Source organism: Pagrus major, chromosome 20, assembly GCF_040436345.1.
Source record: "Pagrus major chromosome 20, Pma_NU_1.0".
Lineage (NCBI taxonomy): Eukaryota > Metazoa > Chordata > Actinopteri > Spariformes > Sparidae > Pagrus > Pagrus major.
This window is the reverse complement of record NC_133234.1, coordinates 26,807,072-26,824,418: the sequence shown is the minus strand read 5'-3', so window position 1 is coordinate 26,824,418 and position 17,347 is coordinate 26,807,072. Positions and strand designations below refer to the sequence as shown.

Genomic DNA, 17,347 nt, shown 5'->3' with positions numbered 1-17,347 from the left:
TATTAACTTTAAAATAGGGCCATCATCCCATTCAAGGTACAATTATACCTGCGAGGGCTCGCACATCCATGTATTCACATTTCTAATGTTAGAAACCAATTTCAGATTCATATCTCTGAATCTTTACAGTCCTCATAACTTTCAATGGCAGCAGTGAAACTACGTGTAAAGAATCAGCAGTCGCACTCGACTTTGGCCCAGAATAAAGTTCAGCAGATCCCACCAGAGCCCTTTTTAATGTTTTGTAATGTTTAGCGCTGTTGGCCACGCTGGGTTGCTTTTCAATCACCAGTTTTACTGCTCCAGAGTAGAGCCGAGCTGCACCACCCCGCCTTCAGGCGACTGGACCCAACCCAGTCGGTGTGTTCAGCTCTCAGTACTTCTGTAACTGAATCTCTTTAGTTTTTCTCGTCCTGTTTGTTCTTTCAAATATCTGCTGCTGAAAACACGTTTCCTGTGATGCTGCTTCATAATAAAAGCTTTTACATAACTAATTAATGTAGGGCTTTTATTGTGAAGACGTTATAAGAATAGCGATCAGATCCAAACCACATCTGGAGCTGGTTTGAAGTACGATTCAAATCGGATGCTATGATCGCTCGTAATGAATTTCAAAGTGTCTTCTGTGTCACTGCAGTACACAACGCCGACATCCAATCCAGAGCAACAGAGCGACTACAACACCGAGAAAAACAGCCTGTGGATAATCTTGCTGAAATAAATTGTTAACAGTTCTGCAGTCTGAACTGCTCCCTGATCATCAAGTGTGTCCTCAGATTACAGAACACAACGTGGAGAACAGTCCAGCGAACCCAAAATGCACACATGACTAAACCACAGTGAGGTTTAACTCTTTTCTCACCTGGACTCATCGTCTCTGGCGATCAGCAGGGCCATGTGATTCGAGAGCGAGGCCGTCCTCAAGATCTCCACCGCCCTGTCAGGGAACAGGACAGAGATCTCAACATACGGATCAAAACTGAATGAATGATCGTCGAAACCCCACAAACGTTCACAGGCTCACTGAATGGTTTGATTACTATATTCACTGCTCACCATCTTAAATGCGCAGTGTGCATGTTCTGCCACTAGAGGTCTCTCAATCAATGAAAACAAAAAGTAGTTTGATGTGTTTTTAGTTTAATTTTTTCCAAATGTAAAAAACATTATTGTATATTTACGTTAAATTAATGAGAAAAGATTCTTCCTTTATTTTTTACAGTGTGGCCACTAAAAACGTGCAGAACAGGAAAGTCCGTCTCTAGAGTCAGTGTTCAGTTTGTCCACTCTGGGCTACTGTAGAAACATGTCAGACTCTGGACGAGGAGCTGCTCCCTCTGAAGATAGAAAGACTTATAAGATATAAAGCACAAAACACAACCATTCATAGTTACACGGATGAATATCATCATTATAGAAGCAGATCCTCCTAAATCCTGCACACTGGACCTTTAAGGTGTCTTATCCAAAAGTACAAGTGGACAAGCCAGTCAGCCGTCCACAGAGGCTGCTAGCATGGCTAAAGACTAAATACTTTCTACTTTAAAATACCTCTGCACACACACACACACACATACACGCACACATACACACACACACACACGCACACACCAGTAAACTGCAGACACAACACACGTCAAACTCACCTCTCATTGGTCACTCCTATCAGACTGATGTTATTGACATCCAAAATGAGGTCACCTGACTTAAGCCGACCTGGAACACAGAGTGACAGTCAGTCAGACAGACAGACAGACAGTCAGACAGACAGACAGACAGTCAGTCAGACAGACAGACAGTCAGTCAGTCAGTCAGTCAGACAGACAGACAGACAGACAGACAGAGAGACAGTCAGTCAGTCAGACAGACAGAGAGACAGACAGTCAGTCAGTCAGACAGACAGACAGACAGACAGACAGACAGAGTGACAGACAGACAGACAGACAGAGTGACAGTCAGTCAGACAGACAGACAGTCAGTCAGTCAGTCAGTCAGTCAGACAGACAGACAGACAGACAGACAGACAGAGTGACAGACAGACAGACAGACAGACAGACAGAGTGACAGTCAGTCAGACAGACAGACAGTCAGACAGTCAGACAGAGAGACAGACAGACAGACAGACAGACAGAGTGACAGACAGACAGACAGACAGAGTGACAGTCAGTCAGTCAGACAGTCAGACAGAGAGACAGACAGACAGAGTGACAGACAGACAGACAGACAGTCAGTCAGTCAGACAGTCAGACAGAGAGACAGACAGTCAGACAGAGAGACAGACAGACAGACAGACAGACAGACAATAACTGTCTCTTTCTTCAGTCTGACCCAAAAACCCTGCCTACCGTCCTGAGCTGCCAGCCCACCACCGACCACCCGCTTGATGTAGATGCCAAACTCTTCTCCTGTGAGCTCTCGGTAACCTCCGATGATCTTCACACCTGCACACACACACACACACACACACACACACACACACACACACACACACAGGTTAGTGATCTGTTGATACTTTTGTGACACTGCTGTCTTTTGCTCATAGACGAGCTGTTTGCTGAGCAGCAGTTTTAAAGAGACCACATGAACAGTGATTCAGAGGTCAGACAGGTCAGGAGGACGATGCTCACCGAGTCCCTTCTTGCAGTCGCTGAACTCCAGCCTCTGTACGGCTCGGTTGATGCCGTGCGGGCCCATGATCATCCTGGTAACAAGCAAAAACACAACAGATTCAAAAACATATCAACATCCAAAGCCTCTCCCGCTCTCCCGCTCTCTCTCTCTCCTCGGTGCTCTGCTGCACAAAATAATCAAATCATCACAGGATTTTGTCATTTTCTCCCCACTCCCTTCCTCCCTCCTCCACCCAGTCACATCCTAACCAATAAAATCTGTCGCCTGAACCGTGCGGTTGACCTGGATGTGAGGGAGCCCCAACAGACACAAGCGGTGATCAGAAACAATCAAAGGAACATTACAAAGCAGTGATTATGTCTTCGACAGTTCCCGAGTGTGTGTGCGTGCAGAGAGATTTGTGGGTGAGAAGGTTCAGATTAGAGCTGAAGAGATTCCTCAGACGTGGTTAGCGCGATCCTGCTGTCTGCTGGTCCTGCCCCGAGGCTCAGCTCACCGTCAGAGCAGAGCCCGACTGAGTGTTTTAGATGCTTCTGTATGTGGGTGCATGTGTGTGTGTGTATGTGTGTGTGTGTGTCAAAGTGTTTTTGTAGAGACAGCATCTATTGTCATGGACAGACTGACATTGCAGGGCCGGAACGAGAGTTTTTCGGGGCCCTGAGGAGAATTTGATTCCCATCCGTCCTCCAGCGTTACGTTACAGTCCTCGCAGAGTATAAATTGTGTTATGAAGTAATCCTCGTGGTCCAGATCGCTCATATTTGAACAGAGCTTTCAGCCTCTCTCCTGGGAGTCCGCCGCCTCACTGAGGAATCCTCGTCATTGATAGGACTGTCATTTCCAAACCGCATCCAATCAGGTCACATCCTCCTCCTCTCGTACATCGTCAGCCTAGTCCTCCAATCCAAAGTCTGCCTGCTCCAGGCATGGAAAGTGATGAGTCATCCCGAACAGACAACCTGAGATAAAAAAAAACTTGTAGAGGCACAAGGTTTGTGGTCTGAACCGGGTTTAGTTTGATTTGGGCTCAATTACATTTCCAATTTCTGTTTTCGAGTGCCCCCTTGCTCCTCAGAACAGATTTACGAGGGGTAGTGGTTAAAATCTTCCCCCTATGAAATGTGACAACCCTTAAAGACCCTCACACGTCATCAGTAGTTGTCGTTTCTCTTGCCTAACCCTGGAAATCCTGATGATATCACAATTTGCCATTTTTCCGATGGAAATAAAAAAGCATGGATGCTTGCAATTTATTTACATTAGCAACCAGTGCTCCTACCCTGCAGTCTGCACTGTTATTAGAGGAGCGGTACCACGAGCAGCAACTTCACTGCTGGACTTGACATCTCAGCAAGCTAGTAGCACTTGACTTGACTCTTGTTTCTTGACTTGAGACTTGAGACAGCTGAGCTCAACAGGAAGGCATCTTCATCTTTTTACAGGGACCTGTCTCCACCACAACATCCCGGATCAAGCTGCTGCACCTGACGAGTGGACCGTGTTACAGACAAACACAGCACAGGACTACAGTGGGACGAGGGGAAGTGGACTCTGTGTCTACGTTATTGATGCTTGGTAGTGGACAATACGGAGTTCACTTGCTGTTCAGCATCTGTCTCTGTTGCAGCAAAACAGTACGCTGAAATATGTTTCTTTAACTTGCTGATAGACTAAAAGTTTTTGCCCGGTGTTGAGTTTGATCGGCGTTTGGTGAGACACCCCTCACTCTACCCGAGAGAGAGAGAGAGAGAGAGAGAGAGAGAGAGAGAGAGAGAGAGAGATCCAACTCAAGATCCGACTGAACTACACTTTGGAAATGCACAACAACAATCTGCAGTTGACGCGACGGTCAGATGACACAGACTGTTGCTGGGCTCTGGGTGCAGGCAGAGGTGGAGAGAGCTTTAACATTGTTTATTCGCATATTCTCCCAAAATTGTAACGATACAAAGCTGGTTGAGAATCAGCAAAGTCCCTGCTTAAGTAGATAAAGTACAACATGTATCAACTTCATGACTTCATGGGAAACAATTATCAGGTTTGGACTCAGAAGCACGACTCAGAGAGCGGAAAGTTAAAACTTGTGTTTGTCTGCTACTTGTAAACTTACCCAGTCAGGGATCAGGGAGAGAGAGGCAGCCGGCAGGGATTCAAACAGTCAGACACAGATTAAAGCTGGAACGCTAAGTAGCACGACGATCTGACAGAGTAGATGGGCCGGTATATACACTGCTGGGGAACAGGCGTGCCAAGCTTTAGGTTCTTCTCTTTTGTTACAACCCAGCTAACTCGTAGTGCTGCAGCTCTCAGGTCTACTGTTTGCTCTGCCACACGTGAAGGTCTCGTCCACACGTACACATTGATTTTTTCTTTTTAAAATGGGATATTTGTCCACACAGCTTCTTTCTGAGTGATCTGAGGGCACCTTTCTTTTGTCGCTTTCGTGTAAAGCGAGCTGTGAGGTCACATATACTGTGTGTTACATAAGGGATAATGTACAGCGAAGTGGATGAATAGAGTCCAAGGTGAAGGTGAGGTCCCTCTGATCTCTCTGGAGAGGCTTAATTTGAAATAATACTATCCGTTATCACACAGCCAACGACCAAGTACAGTACGTGACCCTGTATCACATGAGCCGTGTCGCCAAATTGGTGTGTACGGTGCAAAAAACACACGAGACAGATGAACAGTACCAGATTTACTCAACATGCCCATCCATCCTCATGTTTTTATCAACCCAGCGCTGAGCGCACTGCAAAACAAATGTTGGTTTGCACATGAATAATCTGACTGCAGTGGCTCTTCAAGCCCCACATACAGCCGACAACATGCACCAAAGCCAACTGCTGTGACACGAGGGAGCAATTAAACTGATCACTTAATACCTGATAATCTGCATTACCTGCCACAAGTGATTAACATCACACACAGGCCGGCTGCCAGGGGGACACACAGAAACACCTCCGCAGAGACACCAGGTCACCACGAACCAACACGGGCGTCCTCCTCCCACCAACACACTTTATTTTATAGGTTTTGTAGGTTGATTCAGAAATCAAAGCGACCGGATGCTCAAAGATTAAAACACTGAAACAAACGTAAAGATCCGACAATAAGAGAGCAGAGATTAGAGGAATGTTTTACTTTAGTTTTTTTCATGTTATTTAGATAGAAAGACGTTGTAAAAATGTTAAATCATCACTGGTGTATTCAGATAAATGTTCATGGCAGAAGACAGTTATTTTACAGATATTCTACCTTCTGTTTTTTGTAATATGTTTGCATACTTGAGTCCAAGTGGCTTTACTTCAAATGCTGCAAAATGACCTGATTGGACCACTCTTGTTTGCATATGCAGGGGAGCCAATCAGGATCGACGAGCTAATCTGAATTTGGAAATAAAAGAAAGTTTGAATATAAAGATGTTTAAACCTGCAATAAGTTTTTAGGAGCAACATGATCATTGATGTGGAGTGATGAATGTAGGTCCGTTCACCCTTTTAGCACCGCTTTAGGTCTCCACCAGCTCCTGAAGGCATCACGTCCGTCTGTTTAGCTGCTACATGTTTGCAGTTGTTGGCTGAAACTGAAGAAAGCTCTGAGACTAAACAAACTACTTGAGAAGCGACGAGAAAACCACAATAATTGTCTGGAAGAGGTGAAAGAAGAACAGTCCAGAGATGCACTCCGCTGATCATCAAGTAGTTTAAAAGTTACTCAGGTCAGTTCGGACGATGAACCACACCGGCCATCGTTGAGCTCGTCCGCCTGCCGGTGTGCAGGGAGTATAAATATGGCCGCAGTTTATTCATCATCGTCAAACAGTTTGACCTGATGAAGATCCAAACATTGTCTCTATTACACCTCTGTGGCAGTGTGGAGGTGTGACCGCTGCCAGGCCAGAAACCACTGTTCAAGACTGCGTCTCAACATCACACATCATGACATTTTCCAGCCGACAGAACCAGAACCAGGTGTTTTAAGCTGAAACACAATGTTTTCTTAGACCAAGTGGATTTCGTGCCTAAACCGGACCAGAGTAGAAGCACAGTGCCATCACAACATAAAACTGAGAATTCAATCTTTGTAAACATACATTTGCTCAATGCAGAAATGTAAAGTTTACCTTGCTGACATTTATTCTGATGATCGGGTCGATTATAGAGTCATAAATTCTTGCAGAGAAACTCGACAGCCGACTGTTATCGAGCTGATATCATGTCGTCTGAAGAAAGCACGAGTCCATTCTTGACCTTGGGAAGAGTAGATAAATAAAAAATAATAAATAATAATAATAAATAATCTTCACTAATGTCGACTCATAAACAAGTTTCCTCAGACTCAAACACACAAACCTTCCGTTAAACGATCCCATGTTTGTAATTTTGTGTTGTGTTTCAGTGAAGAGACCATGACGACCTGCCTCTCTGAGAGCATTGTTGGGTGTTTTCATTTTTTAATCTCCTCCTGTCTGTTTGCTTTCCCTCCCGTCTGCTCGAGCGTCAAATTAAAACAAGAAGCCCAAAAACAAGGGAGGAAAACAAACCGAGGAGACTCCCCGCGGTGTGGCGCAGCAGATGTTCTGCTGGTGCAGACAGATCCATATGCTGACAGATTATCAGCGGTCATGTCGTGAGGCGAACAGACGCTGCTGCAGCTACAGTTCAGACGGGATCACCCGGTGATCGGATGAGAAAAGATCAATCGTCAGTGAGCTGATTCTGGAGTCATCTCACAGCTAAAGCCGGTTTACTTTCATGTCTCTGTGCACATCCTGCCGTCGCTCCATATGAGGTAATAATAAAGACAAAAGTGGATCAACATGTTCCAGAATGAACATATATATTGTGTCATGGCTGATATCCACTGTCAGGAAGTGGTACTTGTACTTTCCTTGTGTATTTCCAGTTTGTGTCACTTAGTTTCCTTTTTTTCTCCACAATCCTGACAGCTGTCGGCCAAATACTTCACAGATTCACTACATTAAAATAATACAAAATACAAACCCACTAATAAATGACAATATAATTCATAGCAGCAGTACGTGAAGCAGCGAGAGTCATCTCCACCCTCAGGCTGCAGTGGGCGTCACTCATTTTAATCCAGTCAAATATAATAATATTTAAAAAGCAGGACTTGTCGGTGTAAAAGAGTATTTTTACACTTTGGTATCACCGATGAAGTAAAAGATGTCAGAGCTTCCTCTGCCTCAGGTTCACCTGATCACATGCTCCTCGACAGTAATGCTGAAAGTTCAGGCTGCGCCGTATCTGTCACGGTGCCGTCACATTATTTGTACGTGTGTTTTCTAGGTTTTTGTGGTGTATGTTGCACCTGTATCCTGTTTTCTTCACCAGTCTGCTTTCCCTCCACACCTGCAGCTCGCCCCCTTCTTTATTTATGTCGTGCTAAGTCGTCATCGAGTCATCTGCTTTGTTTTAATGATCCCGCCGTTGAGTTTCACCGATGTTTCCTCGTCTTGCCATCACTGAGAAATAAACCTCCTCCATTGCGCCCCCTGTCTGCCTTCACATGCATTTGGGTCCATCTCCAACGTGACGTTATCATATTGTTGTTACGATATTGATATGATATGTTGTTATAAACGCGTTGACTCGTTTCCACAACAGTACGAGCACAAACATGGCGTGTCAGCCTCCGACGAGCATCTCGTACCTAAACAGGGAGCCAGTTCCATCATGTTGGGGTGTTTTTGGCTACAGGAGGTCAGACCTCCAACAGAGTCGGCACAATAATGTGGAACACGACAGACTCGTTGCACTATCGAGTACGAACAGACTGCGGAGACTGTCAGGAGGAGCTCACACCTGCTGGTGAGGTGAACAAGTCGTGACTCGGCCGAGCAGGTTGCACTCAGAGCAAGCGATGGATGGCAATTACTGAAGCGGTTACATATTGTTTGGCAAAGATATGATGCTGCTGCTGCCACCTTGTGGTAACAGATACACACACTACGAATTAGGCAGAAACTCATTGGAAAAGGATGGAAACTGTCAACGCACCTAATGCAACTGCTGCCTGCGATCACTGATGAAGCATCGTTCAGTTTTTTAAATAGATCATAAATATCGCTATCGCAATTTTCCCTGAAGTATCGTGATAGAATTAGTCTCACCCACTCCTGCTGGAAGTAGTTTTCACTGCGTCTATAAATTATTTTTAAACCGATTTATGAATCAATTATTGTACAAAATGGTGAATAATTGCAGTCTACAATAGAAAGCTGTTGAACTGACGCTGGTTTACGATGATGGCAGTGAAACGATCGATGAGACGTGGTTACTAAGATGTTAGAAAACTTGGAGATACAAGATTTTTACCTGACGGCATCCACATTTATCTCATGACATTAATCTTTAAGAAGAAGAAGAAGAAGAAGAGTAACTCCAGCACAGAAAGTCCCTCTGAAACAGAAATGGTAAAAAATGCAAACAGCTACCTGAACTGGACTGAATGAACTGTTGTTATTAAAAATGTTGGTATCTTCCTTTAAAACAGCTCTGACATGCAGGCGGACTTAAAGTCAGAGGCATCCGTCGGTGAACAGGCTGCAGACCTGTTTCACCTCTGAAGTCCGTGACCTACATGAACCACTGCAGCCGAAGATCGAGGACGAGGCAGAAAAACAAAGGCTGTAAACCACCTCAAGAGCCAGGTTATAGAAAAGGAGGCAAGGAAGGAAGGAAGGAAGGAAGGAGGGAAGAAGGAGGGAGGAGCACAGGGGGAATTGGCTTACCAGTAGAGTAGAGATAGTCCATCGAAACGCTCGGCGTCCTGAGGGAGTAACGGCATCGCACGACGGTCCGAGACAAAAAAAAAGAACCAACCAATCACAAACACACACACACACTCTCAACGCAAAGTGTTACGGCGCCATGAGGCAGCAGCGGGTGGTTCGGAGGAGGAGACGGGATGAGATGAGACGACGGCGGCGGTTCAAACGAGGTCGGTGTGTGACCGGAGAAGAGGAGAGGGATGGAAATCCGCCTAGACAGGGAGAGACACACGCTTACCTTTACTCACTAATCCATGCTGATACCCGTCCGTCACACACACACACACACACACACACACACACAACATAAGCACGTGCAAAGACACACAACATAAGCACATGTGCACACAAGCCTTACAGGAGATGAAACTTTAAACTAGAAAGGCAACATTTGCTGAAGACGTGTCCTTTCTTCAGCGGAAAGATTAGAGTATTAAAGTTAAAAAAACACTGGAAGGAGCTTAGACGTCTTCAGATGTCGCCTCTGTGGAGTCGCAGAAACACATTCGGAGAGATAAATTACCTGTAAACATTTCACACAGGGAAGAAATCTGCAGCCGACGCTGGCTGAAAGTAACCGAGCGAGCAGACGGCTGAATTCAGCTCACGTAGATTGAAATTCAAATTTCATCCGACTGAGAACACAATAGATTATGAGTCATCGATGCAAAATGTTTGTGAGATTAAAGGACAGATGGGAAGGAAGGAAGGAAGGAAGGAAGGAAGGGAAAGGGAAGAGGACAGAGAAAGGAGGTCATGAGGATCCGTAGCAGGAACGATCCAGGAGCATTTTAATGCATCAGATGAAAGAAGAGTTCTGATCCGTTACTGTTTGGGTCTCAGCTCGTAGTGCTGTGGACGCTGCAAGACGTATTTCAGCCATCTAAAAGATGAAATGCACGTGATATTTTTAACATCTTTTGTTCTTTACATTGTTGTCAGGATAATCGCCGCTGTGCACTGTGTTATGCTGCAGATCAGCTGCTTGGGTCGGACTTCCTGCGGTTTATACAAGCGACAGCGCTCAAAATGTTCAAAATAAAGCTTACACTTAAAGGGATACATTACTTTTAGCTGGCCCCTCTTTCACGAGGCTGAAATACATCTTGCTACATGGCCCCGACTCCAGCAGCACAACACTTTGCTCCTGTTCAGGTACTACACTGACCCGAACTTTCTCTTTAAACTGGCAATAGACAACGAATACGATACGAGAGAGAAGGCCGACATTTCAACACAAGTGTGAAGCTGCGCGCTGTTACAACATGCAACTGAAAAGTGAACTAAAGGAAAGTGTTTCAAACACATCTGTGGTTTGAAGAAACGTTCAGTGCCGACATGTTTTGTTGGGTCAATGTGGAAGTTGATTTTTGCACCAGAAAGTGAAAACAGCCAAACAAACGCTCAGTGGTGGAGACGTCTCAGTCATGTGACCGTGATGTCGTCTGTTTACAGCCTAACATCAGCTTTTTACTGCTACACATTTCATTTACGCTTCAAAAATCATAAAGTGGAGTTCATCTGTGAGGAAACGCTGCCAGTATCATAAACTTTAGATTATTTTCTGCAATAATCCAAAATCTAATTCCAAAAATCCCTCAGAGGGGACCCAGGGTAACTTCAGCTGACATCAGGGTTAGCGACAAAAATACATCGTCTTGTTTCAGAAAAACTGATGAAGGTGAATGAAGAGAGACTTTTGATCCTGCTGTGACAGACTCGCTTCTTTTGTGCTCTCGGTATCTTCTTCACAATGAAAAGCAGAAGCAAAAACGTTGCCAGTTTAAAAACAGAGAATATGGAGTCATATTATTGTGACATGTTGTAATTCAGAGTTAGTTCATCACCAGCTCATATGAAGATGTCACGATGTGTCACACACAGCGGCAACAACGGTAATCATGCTGCAACGAATGCTCGTCTCTGCGCCGCCTTTGTCTGTTCACATTGAACCAAGCAGCGCCGGCATAAAGCCGCTCCAGGTGGCTAAAATATGTCTCGCTGCTGTCCCCGTCTGCAGCAGCACAACACCTTGCTTCCATGCAGGTACACAGACTGCTCCTCCACACGGGGTGAGCTGACGTTACAGGTAACACACTCAGATGGTGGAGTTATAAGAGAGGAGGCATGCCAACAATACTAAGTGTGAGTAAGTGTCATGTCATACAGCACGCCGGCAATGTGGAGCCTAAAGAGGCGTGACGGTTCACGTCATTACGCTGAGATCTGTGTGTAAATCTAAAAACGTCTCTGCAGACTGTTTATAACCACGTGGCAGCTGTTTTACAGTGTTGTGATTGAGGTCCTGACCCACAATGCATCCTGGAAAGTGACAAATAGTGACAAAGTTGTTTGCTCTAAATGACGTCATCACATCATCACCATCAGTAAACAGAGGACCCCGTCTGACTCTCACTCCCGGACAGGGAGGCTGTTTTCTGGGGGGAAGTTCACTGAAGCCTCGGTCCGGAGGGCCGACCATCACGTCAGCTGATATTTTACACTTGAGATGAAGGTTTGAGATTCCAGTACTGATGAGTTACTTTTTACATGAATATTAGACATTATTATGGCTAAAGTTGGCAGTTAATGTCACTCAATTATTTTATCTTTTCATGGCTTAAATAAGCAGCTAACATAGTGCAGCACTGTTTTTTTGAACGAGGAAGAAAACAGTTTCTTGACCTAAGAAAGTCATTGATAATTATTCACAGTGCTGTATTGATTGTTGATTGTTGATTCTGATCCTGAAATGTCGAATATCAACTTCTAAAAATAGGACCCTGCTGAAAGGTCTTGAGTAATGTGCGTCACTCAGGGTTTCTGCTCTTACATACGACATGTTTTCACTGCCTGTACTAGAACAAGTGTGGTAACAGCTTGACGACAGGATCGATGAGGAACGTCCTCCTGTCAGGGACGTAAATACAGAGACAGACATCAGTCAGCCCTCCGCACTCTCCTCCAACGGTCCCTGAAGGAAACTCTTGACTGGTGAGTTCTGGATGTTATTTCAGTTCACTGTGGTAAATATACAAAGTCTTATTTAACGTGTGTGTGTGTGTGTGTGTGTTTAATGTAAAATGCATTTAATAAACTTCCTTCTTAATAAACAGCATTTGTTCGGCTGGTGTTTGCAGAAAGTCATTTCTTGAATTGTTTGCTAATGTTGCTAACTATGGAAAATGAAACGTTAGCCTTCATCTTGGCTAACATTAGCAGCTAGCTTGTGTTAGCCTACAGACGTCTTTTTCTCATTTTAGCTGAATGTTAGGCTAATCTGTATAGTTAGCAGCTAACGTCATTAATATTAATATTACTGATATAATAAAACTCGATGGTGGTTAAATGGACGGATAATTGATAGGAAATGTTATGTTCTTATGTTTGACTGTTACCTGTGATTTGTAAGATTATCTGCTGTGTGATATTTTCAAGTTTATTTGTGATTAAAGCATTTTAATGATAGATTTGTCAGGATGGTTGAATTCAGCAAATTCATTTATTTGACTGGAAACAGACGTCCAGGCGGAGCACTGCACTTTAAAATGAAAACAGAGAATATAGCATCAAAACAAACCACTTCACTTAAAATCCATTTTCCTGATGAACTGTTTTTGATCCTAATAGATGACAGATATTAGGTGTTGGTGCATTAGACTTGCGTTGTTGTGCGCTGCTGTGGAGAAGTGAAACTTCATGTACAAACACTTTGTTTGGTTTTTCTTTAACACAGATTTCATTCTACAGAAAACAGGAAGGTGAAAGAGGAAGTGGTAAATTTCCTGAATCACAAAACTTTACTCAGTGTGGTCATAACCCCCCCCCCTCCCCCCAACCTAAAAATATATATATATTTCTGTTTTTTTTTTACCATATTCCCAAATTTCACCACCACACTGATTCATCTATTTCACTAAAATAAAAGGTACGAGCACAAATTAAATCGCCAAAATGTTGTCAGAACAAAATGGAAACTTCACAACCACAATTTCAAACCTGACGACCCCGATCCCCGGCGGCGGAAGAGGCGGCGGCTGCCCACCAGTCGGTATTCAACTGGAGGGCGTGATCCTGCCTCCGGTCCTGACCATTGATGTCATACTGGGGCTGCTGGGAAACGTAGTTGCCCTGTGGATCTTCTGCTTCAAACTGAAGGCCTGGAACCCCAACAACCTGTTCCTCTTTAACCTGGTCATCGCTGACTTCCTGGCTCTGGTGAGTCTGCCGCTGAGGATCGATGCCTTGCTCAGGGGCTACTGGGTGTTTGGTGATGGCTTGTGCCGGATCAACCTCTTCCTGATGTTTTCCAACCGCTCGGCCAGCATCGCACTCATGACTGTGGTGGCAATTTACCGCTACTTTAAGGTGAGCAAATGAGTTGAACATTATATTATGATAGTTCGGTAACTTTGACACTTTCGCACATTGATTAAACTTTATTTATATTAAGCACAAAGTCATGCAACGTACAAAGCCTCACGAGCATGGGAACGACAACCTATACAAGTGTGTTTTTAACAAACGGTCCACAGACTCAGCTGATCTGATGGGAGGAGGAACACCGCTCCAGAGTCTGGGTGCAAAAGAGCAGTCACCTTCAGTACAAGCTGAACTCGAGCCAGGGCAGTTTGATTAAGACAAGTGACTTACAGAAATCAAGACGAGAGAAGATGAACGTGTGAATGATATGTTCTTAGTCAGAGGTGGATGGTAGTGATCTGATTTTTGAAACGTTTCTTCATTGAAAGAATCAGGACTGAACCGGTTTACTGATGTGATGGTCGAAGTCTTTCTGGAGTGGCGGTTTGACCGGAGTGTGGGGCTGATGACAAGAAGCTCGAAGGAAATTACGAGACATCCAGTTGAAAATGTAAATGTTGCCATTTAGAGTGAAATTAATAAAGTAAATAAAAGTATTGGATAAATGGATTAAATGTGCAGCGACTACTATTAACAACGGTACAAGTGGAAACAAATAGACCCAAAGAAATACAAGTTCTGAAAAAAGGACATTCACGTTGAAATGTAATTTTGATTGTGGAGTCTGAGCTCAGTAGATCCGGTGCGTAACTGACACTCATTTATCTTTGCTAATTTAAATGAACGGTGTCACGGTTGCCTTGAGGAAACGACAGTATAACATCAGCTTTCTGACATGTTTTTGCCCTAAATGATGTAAAATGATGCATCCTGACTGTCGTCTTGCTCCAGGTGGTTCATCCTCACCACCGCTTCAACCGTATGAACAAGAGGCAGGCAGCCTTCATATCAGTGTTTGTGTGGATGCTGGTGATCAGCCCTCGGGTTCCCATGCTGGCTTACAGCCACATCAAGGGCCGCGGCCACAACACCACCCAGTGTTTCTTCTTCACGTCGTACAAAGAGGCGTCGCGGGCCATCATCATCCTGGTCAGCATGCACCGGATCCTGACGGTCCTGGAGTTCATCATCCCGCTGGCCATGCTGATGTTCTGCTCCATCCGGATCTCCAGCTTCCTAAAGGGGCGGCAGATAGGGAAACCAGACAAGGTGCGAAAGGCGATGCGAGTGTGTGCCGCCATTGTGGTGGTGTTCATGGTGTGCTTTTTACCCACCACGGTGACAACCATCGGGGTGTGGGTCATCCGCTCGTACCGCCCGTGGGACTGCACCTCCTTCTACACGTTTACCCAGCTCACCATCGTGTCTTTGGGGCTGAACTTCCTGAACTCTGCCCTCGACCCCATCATCTACGTCTTCTCCAGCTCGATGTTCAGGAAGGCCCTCTGCAGCTCGCTGCCCCGCGCCCTCCGCTGCAGGCAGGACAAAGGTGACGGCGAGAACACGGCTTCTTCGTCAGGAAGTCAGTCGACCACCCAGCAGGAACTCAAATCCTTGAGGGCTGACAGAGGGAGTCAAGCCATGTAATGAGCTCTGCCTTGGTAACGACTGGACCGAGCAGCGCTGAGAAAAACTCTTTTTCTGATCTAACATCCTAAAAAATTCTGATTGTACTTATTTATTAATCCTCTTAAACTCTTGATTTGCTTCTAAGATGCTCCAATGTGAAGTTCTGAGAAATCAACACTTTTACTGTATCGCACATATTGTCAGTAATGTTACTAAGCTCCTGTGTGTCTCCATGAAGGGCATTTACACAACATTCATCCTGTAATATTTTGTATATATATATATGAAACTCTACTACTACTCCTTCTTCTCCTACTGCTGCTGTTTCAAAGGTAAAACGAGGTCGGACTCACAGAGAAAAAACAACGAGCAGCATCTTCAGATTCTTCGATCACAGAGAAGCCTGGATGTCAAATTGTGATCAGAACTGAGCTTCTTGCTTTATCTGTCCTCTGTTCTGTTGTTCACCTTCTGAACTCTGCTCATGAGTTCACTGTAGATTGTGATATGTAATGTGCTCCATCTAGTGGACAGATCATTAACTACATCAGCTGATCAGGCTCTTCTGTGTCTCACACTTGTGTATGAACCGTGCAGACACATGAAAAATAAACTTACGCCGCTTTTAAAGCAGATTTCTGAATGTTTAAAAATCTACAGAGGGAGAGAAAGTGTGTACTGATACACAGCTTTAATGTGCACGCAGTCTATTCAGTCTGATTATTGTGACGTTTCAAGTCGGCAAAGAGAAGAAAAGAAAAGTGTGAATCAGGCTGACGTTTTATTTGGAGCTGGGTTTTTCACTAAATTGTGTTAGAATGACATGTGTAGTTTAAAAAACCTTCACTATGATCACACGGTGAGTTGTTCACCTTGTTTTTACTGTCTTCTGTAAATATGTTTGTCAGTGTGCATTATGATCATTATAATGAGAATGATCCTTATGTAAAAAAACAAATGAATGCATGATTATTCTAAACATAAATAAAGATTATTTTCCTGTATTATTGGGGAGTAAAAACACTTTGAGGTGTAACCAGCACTGTATAAGGGCTGTGTCACGCGGTGAGGTTTGTCTTGTTTTGGGTTTTTGTCTCGTAACTTCCTGTTTTATTTTGAAACCTAACTGTCCTCTCGTTTCAGGTCACTTGCCCTTCCTCATGTGTCACCGGTCTGATTGTCTCACCTGATCCCTGATTGTTTCCACCTGTTCCCCATTACCCTCATGTGCTTATAGTCTGCGTCTCCCCTTTGTCTTGTGCCAAAGTGTTTCGTCCTGGTCCGTGCACCCGAGCCCTTTACCACAGTCATAGTAAGTTTTGCCAAGAGTTTTGCTACGCCACGTAAGTTGTTTTCTGTTTCCTCCTTTGAGAGTGATTTTTCGTTTGTTAAGGTTTTCTAGCTTAGCGTCGATTTTGTGTTACTTTGTAAACTGTTCTCTTTCCTCCCTTTTGGAGCAATTTTGTGTTTAAATAGTATTAGATAGTTGTAGAGCCTCCTGTTTAGGTGAGCCTTTTCTTTTGTCCTGTTGAGCAGTAGTTTTGGTTTTCCTCCTTCGGGAGCAATTTATGTTTTAGCGTCTTCCCTGATTCTAGGTGTTTTTTGTTTCTCCCTTTTATTGGAGATTTCCCTTATTAGGAAGTTTATCTTCCGTGAGTTATCTTGCCAGGCCTTAGTTTATTAAGGGGGTTTTTCATAGCCCAATTGTTTGTCACTCTTCAAAGAAGGATCTGAAATCAATAAAGTGTGCTCGTATGTGATATCCTCTGCATCTGAGTCCTCATTTTAGTCCAGGCCTGACAGGCTGTAGCCGTGCATGACGGCTGTGCCACATGGCACAATGGCTGCTTTGGTGTTGCTAGAGGACATTTCCAACGTGCAATTTAGGCAGAGAGAGTCTGATGTTGACATTGGTTGTTGTGTTTGGAAACGTACACGCCTGAAGTCGGAAGAGAGTTTCTGTCAGATCAGTATTTCTGCATTCCTTCACACAGTGGACTGTCTGTCTGTCCTCCATCTACACTGCTC

At 44.4% G+C, this 17,347-nt stretch overlaps 2 protein-coding genes across 2 annotated transcripts in view; one reads left to right on the top strand and one right to left on the bottom strand.

Moving 5' to 3' along the window:
• stxbp4 (syntaxin binding protein 4) overlaps positions 1-9,444 on the bottom strand; it is a 37,990-nt gene extending 28,546 nt beyond the window's left edge. The window contains exons 1-5 of the mRNA XM_073490396.1: positions 9,389-9,444; positions 2,628-2,701; positions 2,346-2,441; positions 1,647-1,716; positions 863-937 (exon numbers count right to left, since the gene is read on the bottom strand). Of these exons, the coding sequence (XP_073346497.1) occupies positions 863-937; positions 1,647-1,716; positions 2,346-2,441; positions 2,628-2,701; positions 9,389-9,444 (371 nt within the window). The remainder of the gene's footprint in view (positions 1-862; positions 938-1,646; positions 1,717-2,345; positions 2,442-2,627; positions 2,702-9,388) is intronic.
• Positions 9,445-12,292: 2,848 nt separating this feature from the next.
• On the top strand, positions 12,293-17,070 carry LOC141015846 (hydroxycarboxylic acid receptor 2-like). Its single transcript, XM_073490062.1, has 3 exons — positions 12,293-12,421; positions 13,164-13,795; positions 14,642-17,070. The coding sequence occupies exons 2-3, from the start codon at positions 13,382-13,384 to the stop codon at positions 15,335-15,337; spliced, it is 1,110 nt and encodes a 369-aa protein (XP_073346163.1). The 5' UTR covers positions 12,293-12,421; positions 13,164-13,381; the 3' UTR covers positions 15,338-17,070.
• Positions 17,071-17,347: the final 277 nt, after the last annotated feature.

What these genes read in the sequence shown, in the direction of transcription:
- LOC141015846 (XM_073490062.1), top strand. Translation starts at nt 13,382, where the DNA reads ATGTTGTCAGAACAAAATGGAAACTTCACAACCACAATTTCAAACCTG. An exon ending in CAATTTACCGCTACTTTAAG is followed by an intron (nt 13,796 to 14,641) that starts GTGAGCAAATGA and finishes GTCTTGCTCCAG; the next exon opens with GTGGTTCATCCTCACCACCG.